At 38.8% G+C, this 19,781-nt stretch overlaps 1 protein-coding gene across 1 annotated transcript; it reads right to left on the bottom strand.

The window, feature by feature from the left end:
• Positions 1 to 1,060: 1,060 nt before the first annotated feature.
• On the bottom strand, positions 1,061 to 19,041 carry LOC103713010 (alkylated DNA repair protein ALKBH8 homolog). Its single transcript, XM_008799760.4, has 8 exons — positions 18,921 to 19,041; positions 15,177 to 15,519; positions 10,446 to 10,547; positions 10,224 to 10,310; positions 8,433 to 8,558; positions 6,271 to 6,549; positions 5,898 to 5,963; positions 1,061 to 1,702 (listed from the first exon to the last, which is right to left on the bottom strand). Exons 2-8 carry the CDS (start codon positions 15,483 to 15,485, stop codon positions 1,643 to 1,645), a joined length of 1,029 nt encoding a protein of 342 aa, XP_008797982.1. The 5' UTR covers positions 15,486 to 15,519; positions 18,921 to 19,041; the 3' UTR covers positions 1,061 to 1,642.
• Positions 19,042 to 19,781: the final 740 nt, after the last annotated feature.

Genomic DNA, 19,781 nt, shown 5'->3' with positions numbered 1-19,781 from the left:
GCCTTGAAAGCTCACAGTGTATTGCCAGTGGATTAATTGGGTTGGCATTCGAAGTTGGATTATTTACTTTTATTCATGTTACATGAACATAAACCCTCTTATTGGTGTACCACGGTGTCATTTTTTTTTTTTTTTTTTTTGATACCATATCACCTGGGCGAAGACCATTTTATTCTGAGCAGGGGTTGGGGCATGCATGACTCACATGAGAGAAAGCATGGAGTGCTCCATATCGTATATAAGATGGAAGATTGAAAGCCACGATATTCATGAGACAAATACGCTTACATTTAGCCTATGCACTCTAACATTAGACAATGACGATGACAACAACAACAACAACGCGAGGAGGAAAATTGTGGGTTCTTCTCCTTCTCGTTGTTCTTCATCATTTTCTCCTAAGCGAAAGCAAAACTTATAGGGGTGTGCTTGTGTATTAAAAATTGTGGCACACAGGTGGTAAGAATTTCATGATCAATAAAGGTTCAAGGATCATGTCATCGTGCTTAAGCAAAAGCAAAACTAACATGGGTGCTTTTTTTTATGAAAGATTGTGGTTTTTTGTTGTAGTTGTCATCTCTCTTAAGCAAAAGCAAACTTATAGGTGTATTTTTCTATTAAAGATTGTGGCACACATAGGTGGTAAGAGTTTCATGACCAATGTTTATAAAATCAGTTTCGAAAGAAAAATATATTGCCTGAAAATTATACAGAAAAGTAGTTTAAATTTTTTAAAACAAAATCATATTACTTGCTGCTAAAGGCTAAAGGACCATGAAAACTTAGGCTAATTTGCATTATGATGTCTTTTTTGGTACAATGGCAGCTCACACACAATGAGTGTACATGCAGCCCATAAGATCAAAAAGGATGCATTATGATGTCTTTAACCAGGCAATCCAAACAGCCCTTAGATGGATCTTTATGCCCAATAGACTATATATCTGTTCGTGCATGATGCAGGCTCTAAACTACCAGCCAAAGGAGACCATGTTCAAGTGGACCAGACTACAGGCAGCGTCTGATCAGACAATAAGCCAGCCATAAAGAAAATAAGTGGATCTAATACAATACTCTGTAGAAGTACTGCAGGACTTCAAGAAATATAACTAATTGCAATTACGAATTTGTTCTCCATGGCACCATAAACAAAGTAAGATTTGATGATGATGCAGGCTTTGTTCGGGCATGTACCCAACGACCAGAATCAGGAGTGCAGAAAAATAAGCCGTCTATCAAAATGCTGCAATAATTCAGCATATTGGTTTGTTCTGATCTTGCATCTCTCACCAAGATTATGACTAACTTAACCACAAATTGACAAAAACTCTCATGCTACCAAAAGCAATATTGTCAAATTAGCCGCGACATGTATCCACAAAATTGACTTCTATTCTGGGACTCCTAACTTTTGGTGAGATTTAGCCTAAATAACTTGTCACCTGCTAGAAGTGATGACATGAGTTTCTATCAACTGCTACACATCAGTTTCTGCCGCCTATTCAAAGCAACATCAACTGACTTTGTCAGTGCTACACATCAGTATCTGTCAGCAAACTGCTTGTCACCTGTTAGAAGTGATGACATGACCGGATCAGTGTTGCTTAATGTTTTCAGTAGCTAACATTGCTCAAACTGCATTTTAACTTTTCTGAGAATCACAATATTGCCTATATTCACAGCAGCAAGGCCCTTTCCTCACCTGTAATGACCAAAATAGTCAAACTATCATATCACTGTTCACAGTTAAATTTAAAGGTAAATATAAAAGAAAACTGAAAGCTTTAACTGTTAATTGCTTGCGCCATACAGAACTTTAAGCTGAAGGATGTAGTTTTCCAAAAAAAATAATGCAGCCATGAAGTTACCCATCTGTAGGGGTATATCCAATTCCAACATGCTTTCTGATGGCAATGACACAATAACATCCACAAACAGCACTCTCTCAGATTGTAAGATTTACCAGATAATCAAGTGCTACCAGGAATATACCAATACACAGGAATCTTTGTTGTCAATAGGTGGTGTTGAAGGTACTAATTTTAACTTTTGCCAGTGTGTGTAACATTCTACCATGAAAATACTTCCAAGGGAGAAATTACGCCCAAGCTTGGTCATTGAGTGCATCTACAGTTGTCCCCCCTACTAACGCGCGCGCAAAAAAAAAAAAGAAGAAAAAAGCATCAAAACTAACTAATTGTATGTCACATCATTGGAAAGCAACAAGAGAATAAAAGTAAACCTCATTCTTTAAAACCTTGTATGATCAGCTATGGGTCATCCTCTTAGGGGCCAAGATGTATGGAAGAACAGAAATCCAACCACCATTTGCTCCTATTTAGGAAAGTCAAAGGATCAACATGAATTTGATGATAGTGGAGGATGACAGAGTTCGTATTTTGCTGCTTCCAACATGAGATAGTTGGAAGTGCATGGTGAGTATTCTTAGAGTTCAAGTAGAAAAGTCAGGATATATGTGGGTGGTGTAGCTTTGAATGAGTGGAGTAGGGTACATGAAGATAAGGGAATGGAGTTTCTAACCTAGTGGTGGTTGCATGGGAGTCCAGCTCTAGCTTTGAGTTCTGGACATAAAAGCCTCTATATGGTTAGTTCTAATTGTAACCAGGTAGAACGAAGTTATTAATAAAATAATATATTTTGTGTGCTGTGTTGTCTCTCTCCCATCTCATCCCTACAATCTTTACTATCTAATTCCACCATGTTGTCTGCATTTCTTGAACCTGAGAGGTTCTACATGGAAGATCTGTTGCTGGTTTTGGAAAGGTCAGTCACTGGACAGGATATGCCTTAAATTTGCGATGGAACACAATTTCATATTTTTGGAATCACATTTCAATCAACTACAACAAGAACATACAATCATCACAAGTAATAAAAATACAAGGAACAAATGTAAGTCCAACTAAACAGTAAGATTATAAGAGGCTTTGATCTCTTCCTTTTTTGAAATGAGCAATAAACAGCTTGACAGACTAAATGCTGTCAGTTAGGAGAGGTCAACCAGCAAGATAATCATCAACAATTAGCAATTGTATTAGCAACTGCGGGTCCTGGCCGATGCAACATATCTAGATGATGAACAGGTTGTCACACCTGCTAACTGGATTAGATCTCTTTTTCCCTTTTTTGAACCAGTCCATAGTAGCAAGAATCACCACTTAAGAGTACCAAACCGCTTTGGAATCTCCCTGGAAACTCATCCCTGTAGCCACTTCTTTATCAAAATAATTGTTAAGAGGCCAACTTCTCGGCACCCACTTCTGGTAACCAAGTACCAGTCTAGACTCTAGAGTCACCTGATTTCAGAGAAACATCTTGATCCCCTCTATAAGCAAGCATTTATGTACTCTGTCAGTTGGACTTAAGTAACAATATCGTCCCAGATACTGCATCCAATCAAGCTCGAAACTCTAAATCTGTAGCCAGAGATTTGAAAATAAAATTCTCTTTCAAGTTTCAACATATTCCCACATGTCCATATTCTCATTACAAGCAAGCTCAATAGTATGGTAGCAGTCTAACTCTTCCCACATACCATGAATGACAATATAGTCCTAAAAAGATAGATTTCCTTACAAGCACAGAACTTCATATCTTGATGTACCCAAGAAACCATTTTCTTCTTTCTACTAGAAGTTTGGACAGCCATACCCAAGCTTCCCAATCAATGTACAAAAATAAGGTAGCTCGATCTAACTTAGGGGCTCATCAAATGGGGGAAAAATCCAGAAATCATTCTCAAATGCTCGGATCAAGGTGGTGGTGGTGGTGGTGGTGGTACTGGCCCAGGGGGCACTAAAGGAATTAGACCTTAGAGTGACACTAAAGGCTGCACATGGTATTGGACATGATAAGACCAGCAAGAATTCAATAAGCACCTTACTACAGTGAGATGCATATGTGCACATTCATCCGAATACAGTTTGCCTCACTGGTTAATAGCATAGACGGAGCACAAACTAGTCCAAAGGAACGGACATTAAACAAAATCCATGCTCTAAGCACCTTTACATCCGAAAGAATCAAAAAAGAGCATAAGCAGTTTACCAGCCTGAAGGAGATGCACAAAAGTCGCAGCCTAATCGCAGCCTAGTTGTAGATTAGGCGGTTACAATGATTTACTGCAGAACAGGTTGAGACTGCTCTCTTTGTGAGCTCTAATAACAAGTCATGTCACACAGATAAATAAGATAAAATAGTTTCAAGGTGCTGCAATAAAGAGCATAGAGAACAAAAAAGAAAGTGGGTGGGATTGGGGGTTTGCGCTGGTGGTTTGGTTTTGTACAGCATACAAATGAAGATGCAAAAGGTGTACATTGCTAATTATTGATTTATTCAATTTTCATAGAAATAAACAAACGTGAAGGAATAAAGCTCAGTCCCTTTTATTAAGGATTGGTTTCACAGACTAAGAACCTGTGATGTCATTGATCCCTATCCAATCTGAAATGAAAATCTCATTAATAAAATACTTAAATCTTCTTTAGTTACCTATCATTTTCGGTAACCCAAGAATCCATCAACTTCTCCAGAATATGTGTAGAAAAACTAAGTCATATCATGATTCTTCACTTGGTCACCTATTGCTGCTTCTCAAAGCTCCTCTTTTGCATCCATTTCTAACTGTCCCCTTTGGTAGTATCAGACATCCACCTGCACACTTCATCTTTTATATTCAGATCTTCTGTCATATTCCCCTCTTCACAGCTCTAAATTCTCACCCCACAACAATGGTAACATGTTTGACTTTCCACAAGGTCTGGACGACATTTAGTCATTCTACAACACTCCAAAGATTCTGCTCAATTTGATTTAACTTCATATCAAGCATCTCCACTCCTTTGCAACCTTATAAACATCTTTCCCACAAATTTAAGCTTTGAAGTGATGTAAAAATCAAAACCTGCAGAATACGCGCACAAAAAACACATGTTGCCTCCAAGAATCTTTCTGAGCCTTTTAATCATACTTTCAAAATCCTCTGATGTATTTATCTCATGGTCTACTGTACCGGTCCGTACTGGTCCGGCAGACCAATACCGGATCAGCGTGGAATCCGGTACCGATACTTTATTGTTGAAGAACCGGTACGAGACCGGTTCGGACCGGTCCCGGACCGGTTCGGACCGGTCCCGGACCGGTACGCCGACCGGTACCGGTACGGCGGACCTTGATTTATCCTATGCCATCGCCTAAAGCAAAGTCATTTTGTATTCTGTGCTTCCACTGTTGATCATTTTTTGTGCATACATCATTAACTTTTAACTCTAAGTGCTCCTTTAACTATACAGTAAAAAAATAAACTAGGGAAAAAAATGACAGTGAAGAAATGTGCCTCTGCCAGAGCGAAAATAGAAATCCATATATGAATGTCTAACATGCAAAAGATCATGCCCCTCCCCTCCCTCTCGCACTTGCTCTACCTAGAGTCTGAATCTCATCAGCACTTTCCACAGACATGAGCATAAGCAATACAAATACATATAGAAGATTCATTTTTCATATTAAAGACAGCTTCCCAAGTAAAAACATTGGTTTCCAAGATGTAAAGCTAATATGGGATCATGTATGTTATATTTAATTTATTTTACTGAAATCTTGATCTTAATACATTAGCATACACCAATAACCATAGAAGTTGAAAAATAATTATAAGAAACCTTTATAAATAGGTACTTCATTTGCAATAATCATGTCGAAAGTATAAGGTGATCACATACAAAATTATCTACTAATGAAATTTTTTTTGCAATACATTGTGTTCAAGGTAAACTTCCAGATACACCAAAATATGATACAGTATTTCTACGTCAAAGCAGGTGAAGATGGAATGTATAATAAAAAGCCACTAAAAACCATTAGATATATTTACAAACCTTGCGAAAAGTAAAAGAAACCCTCCTCGAGCTTCTTTTGATAACATGTCCCCCAACTGTATCAACCTGTGATTCAGAGATGCTGTTTGAATAAATAATTCATACTCTATATATGTTTTTCAGTTAATTCTTATTACCTCTTTAAAAAATTCCAACCAAAAGTTTACGGAGCTCTAATACTTTGTTCACACGATAATTTATCAAACAAGCCCAAAAAGCAAATGAAATAATTTGCATTGCTCAAAAGAAAGCAAGGATCCCTTCACGAAATCCCTCTGCTTTCTTTTATTTATTCCCTTTATTGACCTTCGGGTAGAATGTTTCTTACTATAAAAGTGTATTTATTATGTCAACAACTACATCGATAGCATACCTTATGATGTGGAATATAGTGATGCCAAGCATATCGCCCTTCTCCAGACATCAAAAGCATGGATCGAGGAGGAAGGAAAATAGCTTTCCTTGTAAAATTTGAGAATTGTTGAGGGTTATTCCCAATAGCGGCAGCTGGAGCATGCCAAGTGCCTTGAGGATATCTCCTGAATTCCATAATGCATGGACCCGCCAATGAAAGACTGAAGATCAATTCATCAAATGCTGAATGAGTGTCTATATGTGGAGATAAACCCACGCCAGAAGGATATTCATTAACCTGTAACAAGTCCAGCAGGTTAGTTGGACTCATAAACAGATTTATTCGATGTTCGTACATATCTTGGATGTCCGTACATATCACCCAAGGGGTGGAGCTAGGATTTTTATGATGGTGGCCAGAATATGCAGGAGGGGGGTTGTGGAGGTGGGGGACAGGCACCAACGTAATCGATGGTTCTTGAACCTTAAAATGAATCATGTAATATACTATATAAAATAACAGAAAAAAACTTAAAAAATCAATTAACATTATGTCAAAAATGTCTTTTATCAGACATGCAACACATAAAATGTGACATGGAAGAAGGTGGGGGGAAGGGGGTGCACAGAAGCCTTTTCTTGTAATGTGACATACTTCTGACGTGTTCAGCTAGCAGTTCTCTCATGCACAGTGAATAACAGAGGAAAGTATAAAGGAGGGTGAGATCAGTTGGCAGTGCAGTAGAGACAGCACTGTTGCTGACGAAGGAATTAGTAGGCAAAAGAATATTTCATTCAGCAACTTTTCTCTGGTGCACTTCTCATCGTACTACATGATATGACTACTATTATATGCAAAAAAAATCATGAAGGACAACAAGCTTGAACCCTAAAGTTCACTGGTCAACCATATTTCAGGCATAAGGCAATGATATAAGTCTAAAGTCTACGCACTAACAAACAATACTATAACATTGGTACTCCTCAATGAGAATTTGGTTAGTGGACACTTAAAATGCACTGAAGCAAGGAAAGGAAGAAGGCTGATATTGGGGAAGGAGCAGCACAAACATTAGGACATTCTGATCAAAAGCTAGAGAAATACATGTACCATTGGTGTGCTGCACCTAACAATAGGAAAGAGCCAAGTGCCAATTAGCTTGGGCATTTTTGGGCCAATTTGCCAGGTCCAGGTTGTAGCAAGCCTTGGGAATTCTGGCCCAATGGTTGAACTAGGCTGAGATTTTGAGGCTTGATTGAGATTAGGGCTGGGTTGGGGCTGCATAAAAATTACCCTGACCAGCTAGAAACTAACCTAAGATATCAAAATAATATAATATTAGTATTGTATGACATATAATATCTATATTTGCCCCGTGAATCCATAATAACCCCCTCCATTGCTGCTACCCTGCTTCCCCTCACCACTGCCCACTTCCCATCTTCTTCCTCTGCCCCATCCCCTTTCCTCTCTCTCCCCTCTTACTGCCAGAACATGCTACTCTACTACCAGTGCTCCCAAAGGTATCGGGCCCCTTTCTCACTCACCCATCTACCACTTCCCTATAGCCAGCCACATGATAGATTACTTGCTAGTTTCTTTTGAATTTTAATTAGTCATGACTACTCTCTCCCTCTTCTTCCTCCTTCCTAGAGCACCAACATGGTGCATTACTTGTTAGTTTCTCTTGATTTTTAACAAGTTACTCTCCAAGCAGTCAGAACTTGGATGGGAACTCGTTAAAAATCAAAAGAAGCTCACAAGTAGTGCTACAGGTAGGTGGCAACACTCCCTCACTGAGCACAGGTCTACAACATTGGGTGCCCTCACCACGATCGTCCAATCTCAAGCCAATCCTCGCCATCACTACTAATAACTCCACCAACTCCTAGAACCAGCTCCTCCCACTTCCCATGGCAGCCACAGATTGACCCGATAACCTACATTGTGTTGGTTTGTGGAGGGCCAAGCCTATACCCAGTCTAGGTTTTAAGAGCTGGGTTGGGTTCAAGATGAAAGTAAAATGCTAGGGTCAAGCCAACTATTTGGCTATTTCTTATGGGTTACAACACAACCTAGCACGATAAATGCCCAGGTCAAGCACCAATGAGACCACAAAAATATAAGAAAAAAATTCTGGCAAAAGATGTAAGTTTCAACCAAACAAGTTAGTTACATACCGTCAGTTGATCCACTTGTTTACTTCTATCGTCATCAAGGCCAGGAAATAACATGATCTTCTTGACTATGTGAGAAACAAAGGATGGAAGTTCACCTAGAAACTGCTTCGAATCAACATTTTTGGTCTGTGCAAATAATGGAGAGATCCCAATCAGCATCAAGAGATGATATCCAGAAGCACTATGTTAATGAAGACAAAACTTGTAATAACTTGGACTATTGAGATAACAAGTATAAAGAAACGAGGAATATAAGAATTGTCATTGCATTCATAATAATTAAGAAGTTACACATTGTCCTCTCCTCATAAAGACATCTGCTTATAGTGGTAATAGCACTTTTCCCCAGTGCAATACCTAAGCTACCATTATCACAGTCATCATAATGAAAAGCGAATGTAGGAAGCAAGATGGAAAACAGAAGCAGGACTTTATCACTTCTAGATAAGTCGGACATGCATAATTCTATCAAAAGAAATGGAAACCTGGAAAATACCTAAAAATTTATATTTTCAAAGTGCCAAACATGTTTAAATACTGGTTGCCCAAGTCTTCATATGTTTCTGAAAGATTTCAAAACTTTGAGGGCAACCAAATTGAAATGGTTTCCCATTCATGCTTCCCAGTGAGGGCAACCAAATTGAAATGGTTTCTCATTCATGCTTCCCAATAAACATCTCCTGATTTTGGAGTCTGAATTATCTATGAATTAACTAAATTATATGTACAGATGAAAATGGAAAAATAACCTATGATTTGACATTTTAAGGACTAAAGCACATACGCACCTTAGAGGACTTCTATATTTAACAAAACACATCATGTTAGTGAAAGATCATGAAACACATCAATCATATTATTGCTTATGAAATCAACTTGCTGTGCCAAACAATGATATACCACCGAGAATGCAGGTGTAACTGAAAACACCACTGTAATTCACCTATTAGAGCACATAACATAGTGATCTCCTCATGCAACATAAGACAAACTCATAAGTCATAATGCAAAACAATGAAAAATTTCATCTTTAAAGCAATTAGGGATGGAAACCCATTAATCAGTCGCCTATGCAATTTTGTTAATGCCAGAACTGTAAGCATAGCAGTGATGAATATATAAAAGATTATGGTGTCAACAGAACCATGTTGTTTTGTTGCATGATATTTAAGAACTATGGGAGTCATGGAGCTTCAAAAGATATGGTAAAAGTTCCAATAGAGATGTAGAAGATAACCTCATAGTGCCAATTTATATTTTTGAGAATGTCTGCCCACGTAAATTAGAAGTAATGTGACAGAACCATAAACACCATTATCAATCATGTCATTCTCTCCAAATCAACCTGCTCTGAAACAATCTATACTTGAGTAGAATATAGGAGGTTGAGAGCGAGAATCATAAAACCTTATTAATCATGTGATGTCAACCTTTCACCAAATCAATTTTCGGTCCCATAAAGGGAAATGCATGGATTTGAAATTAAGGGTCTTATAATAAATGACCTATGGAACATGAAATTATCATTATTAAGTAGAGATAATTCCCCTTGATGGTTGATATTCCATCAGTAGAAACAAATGGGAAGCAGATTTCAAAATGCACCCGCTAAGAGATCAAAGGAGCTTGGTAGTGATGTTTAAATAACTCTGTTACAAGAATGATTGATCCCTGGGTCAATGAACATGAATGAAGTATCAAATTCATGGAATTCCATAATCAAGTGGAAGATTATAGCATGTCAAGATGAAAGAATTCTTCTGTAGCAGATATTTCCTAGAAGCAACTTACTGCATATAAAAACTCATAACCATAATGCTGAACTCTGCGTTTTGACAGTCTTTTCCATGGCCTAGTATCCACTTCTGCAAGAAGTTCCTGAGAATACAAAACACAAAATAAACTTGCACATGCAGAAATTTTAGAAACTTCACACCACATATGGACACAGCCTCCTGCATGTTTTAAAAAAAATGAAGAACAAGAAACATATGAGGCTTGAGGCTCCCTAACCTGCTCCTCCTTAAGAGTGATGAATTCATGCTCCAGATAAATTCCTGGAATTGCCAGCTCTGATGCCAATAAAGATACTGGAAGTGAATCATCGCCCAAAACCTAGAAATAGATGAGACTTTATTATGGCGAAAGAACAGAAGCATACAAAGGATTAAAAAAAGAGTGGTACCTATTTAAAAAGAAACATTATAGAAGATGCCAAGGAAAGCTCTATCAACTATAAACACAACATAAATATGGCATTGTATGTTGGGAACATGAGGCACTAAAGGGAGTACAATCATGGCCAAATTTATACACATGCTTGTCTAATTAACCAGTAGTATTTTACATCTACAAATACACAAGTATTAGCAAAATAAAAGAATGTTTCCAAAGAAATACTTGTACAACATAAATAAAGATATTAGAAATGAATTATGTTTTCACTTTTGGGCACTAGTCCATGGCAAGAGAGATGACATCGAGTCTCAACAGTTTGCAGAATGTTTCTAGTGTCATGTTCAAATAAACAATTCTCAAAATTGCCACTCAGTATTCTTAGATTTTTTTGTATAAATGATTGTTTATTAAACCAAATTATGCAAAAACTACATGAACAATAACATTTTAGGGATCCATAGAGCACACAAATCCACACCTTCAATGACATGTGACGACCACACTGAGTGGGGCCTCTGCTCCCGTGTCAATGAAAGAATACGCAATGGGGTATTGGGATGCAAGGTATGTCGTCTCAGTACCGAGCCCCGTACCGGTGCCACCCTGTCACTGTGTTGGTACGTCCGATATGGAGGCTGATTAAGCGTACTAAGTGTTGCCCTACGTTCCGGTGCCACCCTGTCACTATGTTGGTACATCCGGTATAGAGGCTGATTCGGCGTACTAAGTGCCGCCCCCCGTATCGTATACTGGTATTAAATCGGTATGGTATGGTATATACTCCATACCGTCTCGTTAGGTATGGTATGGCGTAGCATGTTGGGATGTCTTCAAACGTGCATTAAGTCTACATTAAACAGAAAAATACTAAATATGCCCACTTCTCAAGACACCCGTCCATACGGTTTAACACAAGAATTAACCCCAAGGTGCCCAATCAGGCCCTATTTTAAATATATGGTGTGTGCACAGATGCTAATAGAGGCGGGAGGACTAAGTGTTGCCCAAGTGTCGGGACACAACCATCCCAGTCCATCTCATTCTATAGAGAACCAAGGTCCCAAATTCATCCTAGGACCCAGTCTCTCTCTAGTCCAATATAGTACCGCCATATGATCGGGTCCTCAATCAGTGGTTCATGCACTTAATGAATTTGACAGGTTTCCCATCCTTTTCTAAAAAAAGAAGTCTTAGTGATGGGGTGTCGGGTTGAGTTGGTTTATTTAGCATTACTTATAAAATTAAGCTGTCTATTTGTTCATGACTTGTTCATAAATATAGTTTACATTGCTCACAATATCCTACCTAGTTTTCATTTATGCGATTCTAAAATCACTAGTGTTACTAGCAAGGAAAATGACAACAGAGTTTACATTTGAAATAAAAATGACTTTGTCAGACAGATTTGACACAGAAGTTACACAGCTGACATGGAACTTTCCTACTACTTTGCTTTGCAGTGTGATCAATGTCAATCCAATGGGAGCAATAGGAAAGTTCCACACTAGGTAGTTATTTTGTATCATATTTTCGTGACAGACTAGCACCAGCCCATTCTAAATACAAGAATCTATAAGCATTATAGAAACCTATTATAAGAACAATAGCATTCCTAAAGTGTGCACAACCTAATGGATCATTGTGGATTTTTAAGCTTGGATAATGTGAAAAACTTTCCATCTCTGTGTATCATTATAGCTTCGACAAACTTCTTTTAATTTTCAAGAAAACAATTGTTTTAGTATGTAATCCAAATGCTTGGACTACATGTAAATCATTACCTTGCTAAAACTTAACAAAAAATAAAAAAGAAAAAGAAAAAAATAACATTTATACATAGTCCAGGCAATTGGCCCATAGTTAGGCATTAGTTTGGACTAGAATTCAGGTCACGACTTTCAATTAAAACCTAATCATATTGGAAATAAATTTGTTATAGGTACTAACAACCATGTTACTGTCAGTTGATAAGGCATTGTTAATATCTAGATAAAAGATATAGCATCTCTTCATGTGATTTTAAGACTTTCAGACAACTTATTGAAGAAAACATCTATCTTTATGGATCATTTACATTCAGATGTTACTTAAAGGATGTCTGAAATCAACCACAAAAGCATCAGGTTTATTCTCATAATATTCGGTTTCATCATCAAAGTGCTCAGGTTTGTTTTTTGAAAATTTGTTCACCCTTAATGCTACAACATCCTCTATCTTAATAAGATTCTCCTGATTCTCTAAAGTTAATATGGACTTATTATCATTAGTTGGCTGATTAGTTTTTTTAAGTTTTCCATTGAATGGTTATTCAGCTGTCCCTAGTGAGATGTCCGTGAAATAACTTACACCGGACCAAATGGTCCAAATCTTGCATATAAATATCATGTCTCATCCATAAATTTTAAACATCCTAAAATTTAAAGATAGATAGGATCCAAATATTCTCATAAATGTTCACAAATCCTTGACTAAGGAAGAATAGGTCAGCGATGAAAACAATATCAGAATCCGTCAACACACATCATCTAGGAGCTACGGCTTGTCAATTTTCCATATGTTATGGTATTGTAATCAAGATTTATTGGATATACGATGCTCTTAACCTTGAAACAGAATTTCTATTCATCAAGAATTATGTTGACAGAAAGAGAGATCTTTACAAAATACTCGTCACTATCTTATTTTGCTAGTTCCTTACATAACAACGAAAGACCAAAGCCTTGAAAACCCCTCCCTTTTAAATATCTTCAATGCAGTGAAAGAGAATGCTTTCAACTGAACCATAGGGTCTCACACCTCACAAAATGTTGCCATAGATTAAATCCATAGCCTTCTAATTAGAAGGCCATCTATGTAAAAGTCACCAAATTACTACTCCATCCATTGGATAGATAGACGAGGAACGAAAACAGCTTTTCCTTCTGATGTTCAAAAGTGGAAATCTCATTAATGGAGGCAAACTTAAGAGGATTATTGGACCCTATGTGGTATCAAAAGCTCTTACAGATTCTGTAAAATAAACATCATCCTACATCTGCAAAACAGCTCAAAACTGAAATGAATAATCCTCTAGTCTCTCACATTCTGTATTGGCATATGAAACCATGAAGACTAAACTAAGCATCCTCTATTAGAGGACAACCTCAGCAAACAACTCAATCTCACAATGATTTTCATCAAGAATAGATATCCAGCATATATTTTACATCTTCAATCCATATATTCCAATATTATGGCATCATAGTTCTGCTTCTATTGTATAAGAATACCTTAAAAAAACAAAGTGTGTATGTCATTAACTATGCAAACATGCATCTAGCACATCAAAAGAAGTTTCAACAATTACCACATTTATATCTATTTGTCTTTTAAAGTAATAAACATATGGATCCTAGTTGCCAGAAGCAGGAGTGGTGTCAGAGTGGACTTGTGTGCGGGTATAGGAGGAGGGCCTCCCAGAGAAAAAGGTAGAACAAGGAAAACTCACAGGGGGCGCGCATGTGCATGAGTTCCCGAAGCAGGTTTCCCAACCTAAGTAGAAATTTTTCCCGGGTACTAAAGTATGGAATCTTCTATACAAAGGAAGACATCCACTAAGGAGGGGGGAAATCATAAGAATTTGATAGGCTAAGTCTTTCTTAAATTCAGCCTTACAACACCAGATTTGATATTAGTCAAAATAGCAGTTAAGAATTCTGGCATGGACCTAGTCCAACGAGATCAACTTTTGTACGCGAGGTAGGTCAAATTAGTCAAATTCATGAAGAGTCCAGGGTTACCACAAAAGTTACATTCCAATAAGTGGCATAAAATTTTTTTAGAAGGGAAACTCAATGATCTTATAAGTTGCAATGATCAATTAGTCAGGAACCATTTAATTTTCTATATTTCAATTCCTTTTAAGTTATTAGTTTTTCATGTTGTTCTTCAAATTTACAATTAGCATCTTTGTGGTGTAGTCTTGGAAAGGAGCCCAGAAACTAAAAGCCTAAAACAACACAAATATTGAGATCGAGGAGTGTGGCGTAAAGACACTATGACATTGGCGGGGAAAACAAATCCAATATGCAAGTTCAAAATGGATTGGAATCCTGACTTTCATACATACAGATAATGTATAGCGTTAGCCTACACATTTTCTTAAATCAGTATTCTAATAAAGAATAGATGGAGATAAAATGCATATGCAATAGTAACTAACTAAAGAAAACTTCATGTATGGCATTGTTCTACAGAAAACTATCCATAACACACCATATAGAAATACATATAGAATAATAAATCTCAACCACTAAAAACAACATGCCATCACTTATCATTTCATGGCAATAGGGATAAGTTAGTTTTGTACAGGACAAAATAGATATCTCAATGGCACATTCCACATTCTTTATGATAGATGAACATACACATACACCTTGTAGTCATTTTTTGACAAGTAAATACTGGGTGAAAGAGAGATAAAAATTACATTCAAACATCTAGATTCAGCATGTAGGTGTGGCAGATTAATAGAAAGAAATTATCTTTTAAAGCACATGCTGACACTCAGTTTACAATGAAAACCTTCTGAGGTGGCTGCGATATTGAATAACGTATATGCAGGGTTCGCCCACCAAGATCGGAGCAAGACGAGCCATTTAAAGCTTTAAAGGCAGCTTGAGCAGCACTTACTTCATGAAAGCAAACAATCACACGAGTACCAGTTTCATCAGCAGCATAGATTCCTATAACCTTCCCAAAGGTGCCAAAAACTGATTCAATATTATCAAAAGATATGCCCACAGCTGGCCCACAATTGGCAACATATAAGTTAGAGCTTGACTCATGATCCATCCCCTTTGGACGGGCGAATCTTGACTGGACTTTATTCATAATTGTAAGTAATATCGTTTGTTACTTCTTACCCCTGAAAAACATATGAATATAAGAAAAAACAGCAAAATAGCACAGCCATTTTTTCACAGATATATAACAAAGGGGAATATACAAGTAAAACAAAATAACATTTAATGGCTTCAAGGAAAAAAAAACAAAGTTAAAAATTGAACTAGATATAGCTTTTTTGGGTAAGTAGTTATATTGTAGCATGGCCAAGAAAAGCTATTGATGGACATAAAGCACTACATCATGCATGCCCATGCTATGTCCATAGGAAACCATACAAACCATGCACTTGAGACCACATGCAACAACATACCAAAGAAAGCAACCCATACAAAGCCAGTACAAAATCTCATGCAAGCACTGCATCATCATCACTACCACCGCGAGGGACCAAAGCAAATGCTCCCACCCAACTCATTGGTCGGTGAAGTCCGACAAACAGCATATGCATTGCACTATTGATATCAAGGCGACGCATCAAACTCATCTACAGTCTATCATGCGAGAGGACAATCAACTAGGACGGGGTCAAAGAAGTCCACAAAGGGGTTAGGTTATACTAGTGCATTCGAGTACATGAAGTGGTGTTACGATGATCAACAGACATTAACTGATGCCCATGCACAACTAGTTAGAAGGAGATTGCCATCCCCTAACACCTCGACAGCCATAAGCCATTAGGTCAGAGTGGGAATTGAAGGTACCTCCACCAGCATGGCAGTGGTGTGAGAATCCTCTAGCAAGTCATGCACCACCGCAACACCCTTTATACCTGTTGTAGTGCGGAGATGGGTGGAGACATTGCTCTCCGACATGGTCACCCACCACTATGCCTCGTGAAGCACATCAGAGTGGGTTCGACCATCCAGGCAATCCGGTGGCCAAACCCAATGGCCCCGAATGACTATAGATTCACTCGCCTAAAAAAGGCAATGAGATCCTAGGCAATCTGTGGTTGTCCAAGCATCTACAGATTCGGTGGAAGGCATCTTGCATATCCAGCACTAGTAGTGCCCTTGAGTGCATGGCTAGTCTATCAAGTCTGCGCAACCAACTGCTACCATATGAGGAGACCCGATTTTTCGAACACAAAAGCCCCCTTCCCGGTTGAAGCCACATTGTCCATTAAGGGGGCCTAATCTCCTAAACATGCCCTAGAGTCCACAACTACAACTACTTTGCCTCTAGCCACCACCGATGTGGCATGAGTGGTTCCCTAGAAGCCTCTTGACTGTCATCCTTTCCATCGGTTGAACTACGAGGTCTACAGTCAGGTGACAAATGTTGTGCCCCACCACATCTTCTCTTCCACTTATGTTTACTGCCACCTACATGGCTAGGGGAGCCCATAACAAACAATCCCGCCTCCATGGCTTACACTCTAGATGAGATCACCTCTTGAGTAGCCCCAAAACTAAGATCTCTCATCGATGCTCACCTTTGCTACCTCGTTGGCACATGCCCTCATCCCTTGATGTCGCACTTGGCCTCTTTATGAGGCATCTTCTAGCAACCTGCTCAACCACCACCTTGAAATCCCTAATGAGATGGCCCAATGATAACAAGTCCTTCCCGTAGTTTCGTGCTAAGTGGAATCAAATTGCATGTCGATTTGACAAAACATGAGTCGCTGCATCCTGCAACTTGGAAGACCCTCATCCCACCAATTTACTCGGTCACTGATCCCACATTCATATCAGCAAACCATGGCCCATAGAGCAAGGCCCCTAAAGTCACAAGGAAGAAATAAGTTGGAACAAAGAATGTGGAACCGAGCCGAATCGGCTGATTTTGCCCATCCGAGCCGTACCAGGCCCACCAGTACAATTCAACCATTGAAAACGGCTCGCTGCTGAAGCCGGAGAAGGAGAAGAGAAAGAGAGAGCGAGCGGGGGAGGGTGAACGAGGGGCGACGGACGGCGGCGGAAGGCTGCGGGGGGGGGGGGGGTGACAGAGGCCGCAACTTCGGCCTCCGCCGCCCCCTGCGGCCTCTGTCGGCCCCACACAGCCCTCCGCCGGCGTCCGCTACCGCTTGTTCTCCCTCTCTCTCCCGCTCTCTCTTATTAAATAATTCAAGCAACACAGCATTATTAAATATCATAATGATACATCTTCATTTCAGTAATAAATTGAGTGGGTTTCCCTAACTTTCCCTTAAGTTAAAAAAAAATCATAAAGATGAAGTTTTGTCGAATTATGCAGTAAAGATTTTCAAGTTATCTTACTAATATGAGAAGAAAGGGTGTCCAAATTTTTTCCATAGGCATGAGTCTCATTTCCTCATAAAGCTAGACATTCATATAAAAATAACTAAAGATAAAACAAAATATCATAATACAACCACTTATAGCAGTTGCCATGAGTTTCACATGAACCACTTCCATGAAAGGTGGAATTGTAATAGATACATAAGAGGCCTAGCAAATTTAACAAACATATATAGTATAATAACTCAACCAAAGATCTAAGAGTCAATTGGACAAGGTGTGCCATCCAACAGCCAATACGGTACATGTCATGCCATGTACTTAGTTCTTATACAAATAAGAGATGAAACAGACCTGGGGATTTTCAGAAAAATCTACTTAATTATTGGATTTCCAAAACAGGGTTGCATTTAGTATTTTGTAGAAACAGATCATTTTATGTTTTATTGCATTATACCCCTGTCCTCATGATTAATTAAGGAGCATTTTTGGCTGTGCATTAACATGTTTTATAGGTTCATCAACCAAAGCTCGTCTGGAGAGGAGAAAAAAAGACTTTTCTGATCAGTTGTGGAACAAAGGAGACTAGTTGATATAAACATAATGAAGGAGATTCTGGTGCTCTTGATGATTACTCTACTGAAGAACAGAGAGAACCAAGGCCTATTGAACCACCACCCAGATTCTGGTGACACAATCTAGAAGATAGTTGTGGAAGCCAAGAAACTGCTAATGCAGCACTTTTTCCTGACACCTAAAGCAGGGAAATAGAAAAGAGCCTGCTTTCATACCCAACCAACTATGCAACAAGTAATTCTATCACTAGACACTCTCATAACTGATAATTCAAGACAACATAAAGAACAGAAGCACCTTAATCTCTAATCAAACTAAACTACTTGAACCATATATCATTTGCCAAAATTAGCTGGAAAAAGAAAAAAAATAAATTAATAAATTTTCTTCCCATCTCAGCAACAGATTTATCTTCAACTAAATCGGTACCCGCTGTTGCTAAAGAAAATCAACCAAAATATACCGCCCGAGATCTAACCAATGTTCACAATACACCACTAATTCCCAAACCATTTCTTGAAAGGCGTCCAATCCCACAAAGAAAAGAGAGAGAAGAAACGAAAAGAAAGAAAGAAGTCCGTACAAATGAATCTGCAAAAAGTCGTAACAGATGAACGAGATAGAGAATAGAGAGATTTACCATAGAGAGACGACTGAATTCAGGCCGGGGAGGAGAAGGATTGGGCCTTTTTTTTTCCTTTAATTCTAGGGTTTGCTTTGAGACACGGAGGGACAGACGTAGGCGGAAAATTCAGCCGCCTTCTTGTTGGCCTTTTATAAGGACAGGAGAGGAGAGGAACGCTGTTCGCGAATCGCGGCATGCAACTCTCGGAAACGGGATCCTTCGCCACGCAACTTTGGACACGGAACCACGTGGATAGCCACCACCAAAGCGGGTGGAAATGGGTCGGCTCAGACCGGACCGGGTCACGAGTGATCTCGGCCCAGCCTAATTTTTTATTCAAATTTCAATTTTGGATCCAGATTAACCTAATAAAAGATCAGATCGGATCGTATTGGGTCCACGGCTATAATTTTTGATCCAATGGATTATTCAGGTCGAGTTGGATCCATATATAACCTAGTTCCAATTCAAAAAAATTCGAGGCCGGTTCGGGTTAGATCCGAACCCATTCAACTTTATAAAGTAAATGCTGAATGGGTCGAGTCCAGACCCATTCAGTATTCATCCACAACGCGTAATAAAAGCGTATGCATAATGGGCCTTAGCTTCATATAGGCTTTGGTGGCGGGGTCCTCGAACTCCCTCTCCTTGGTACTGGTGCCGTTCAGTGAGGCATTCTCTTGGTGCTTCGAGCCCCTAGCCGTCTCGTTGGCATTGGACTGGGTCTTGCTGGAGTTGGCGCATCCCATTGTGCATCCCGTTCTTGTTGTTGTAGCTCTGGTTCCCATAGGGGTGTTGCATTTGGCTTTGCTCCGAGCCATCTACCAGCATGGAATTATAATCCGCCTACTGCATTGTTGGCTGTGACGACAGAGT

This window comes from Phoenix dactylifera, chromosome 5 (assembly GCF_009389715.1).
Source record: "Phoenix dactylifera cultivar Barhee BC4 chromosome 5, palm_55x_up_171113_PBpolish2nd_filt_p, whole genome shotgun sequence".
Taxonomy (NCBI): domain Eukaryota; kingdom Viridiplantae; phylum Streptophyta; class Magnoliopsida; order Arecales; family Arecaceae; genus Phoenix; species Phoenix dactylifera.
The sequence above is the reverse complement of the archived record's forward strand: the minus strand, read 5'-3'. Positions and strand labels throughout refer to the sequence as shown.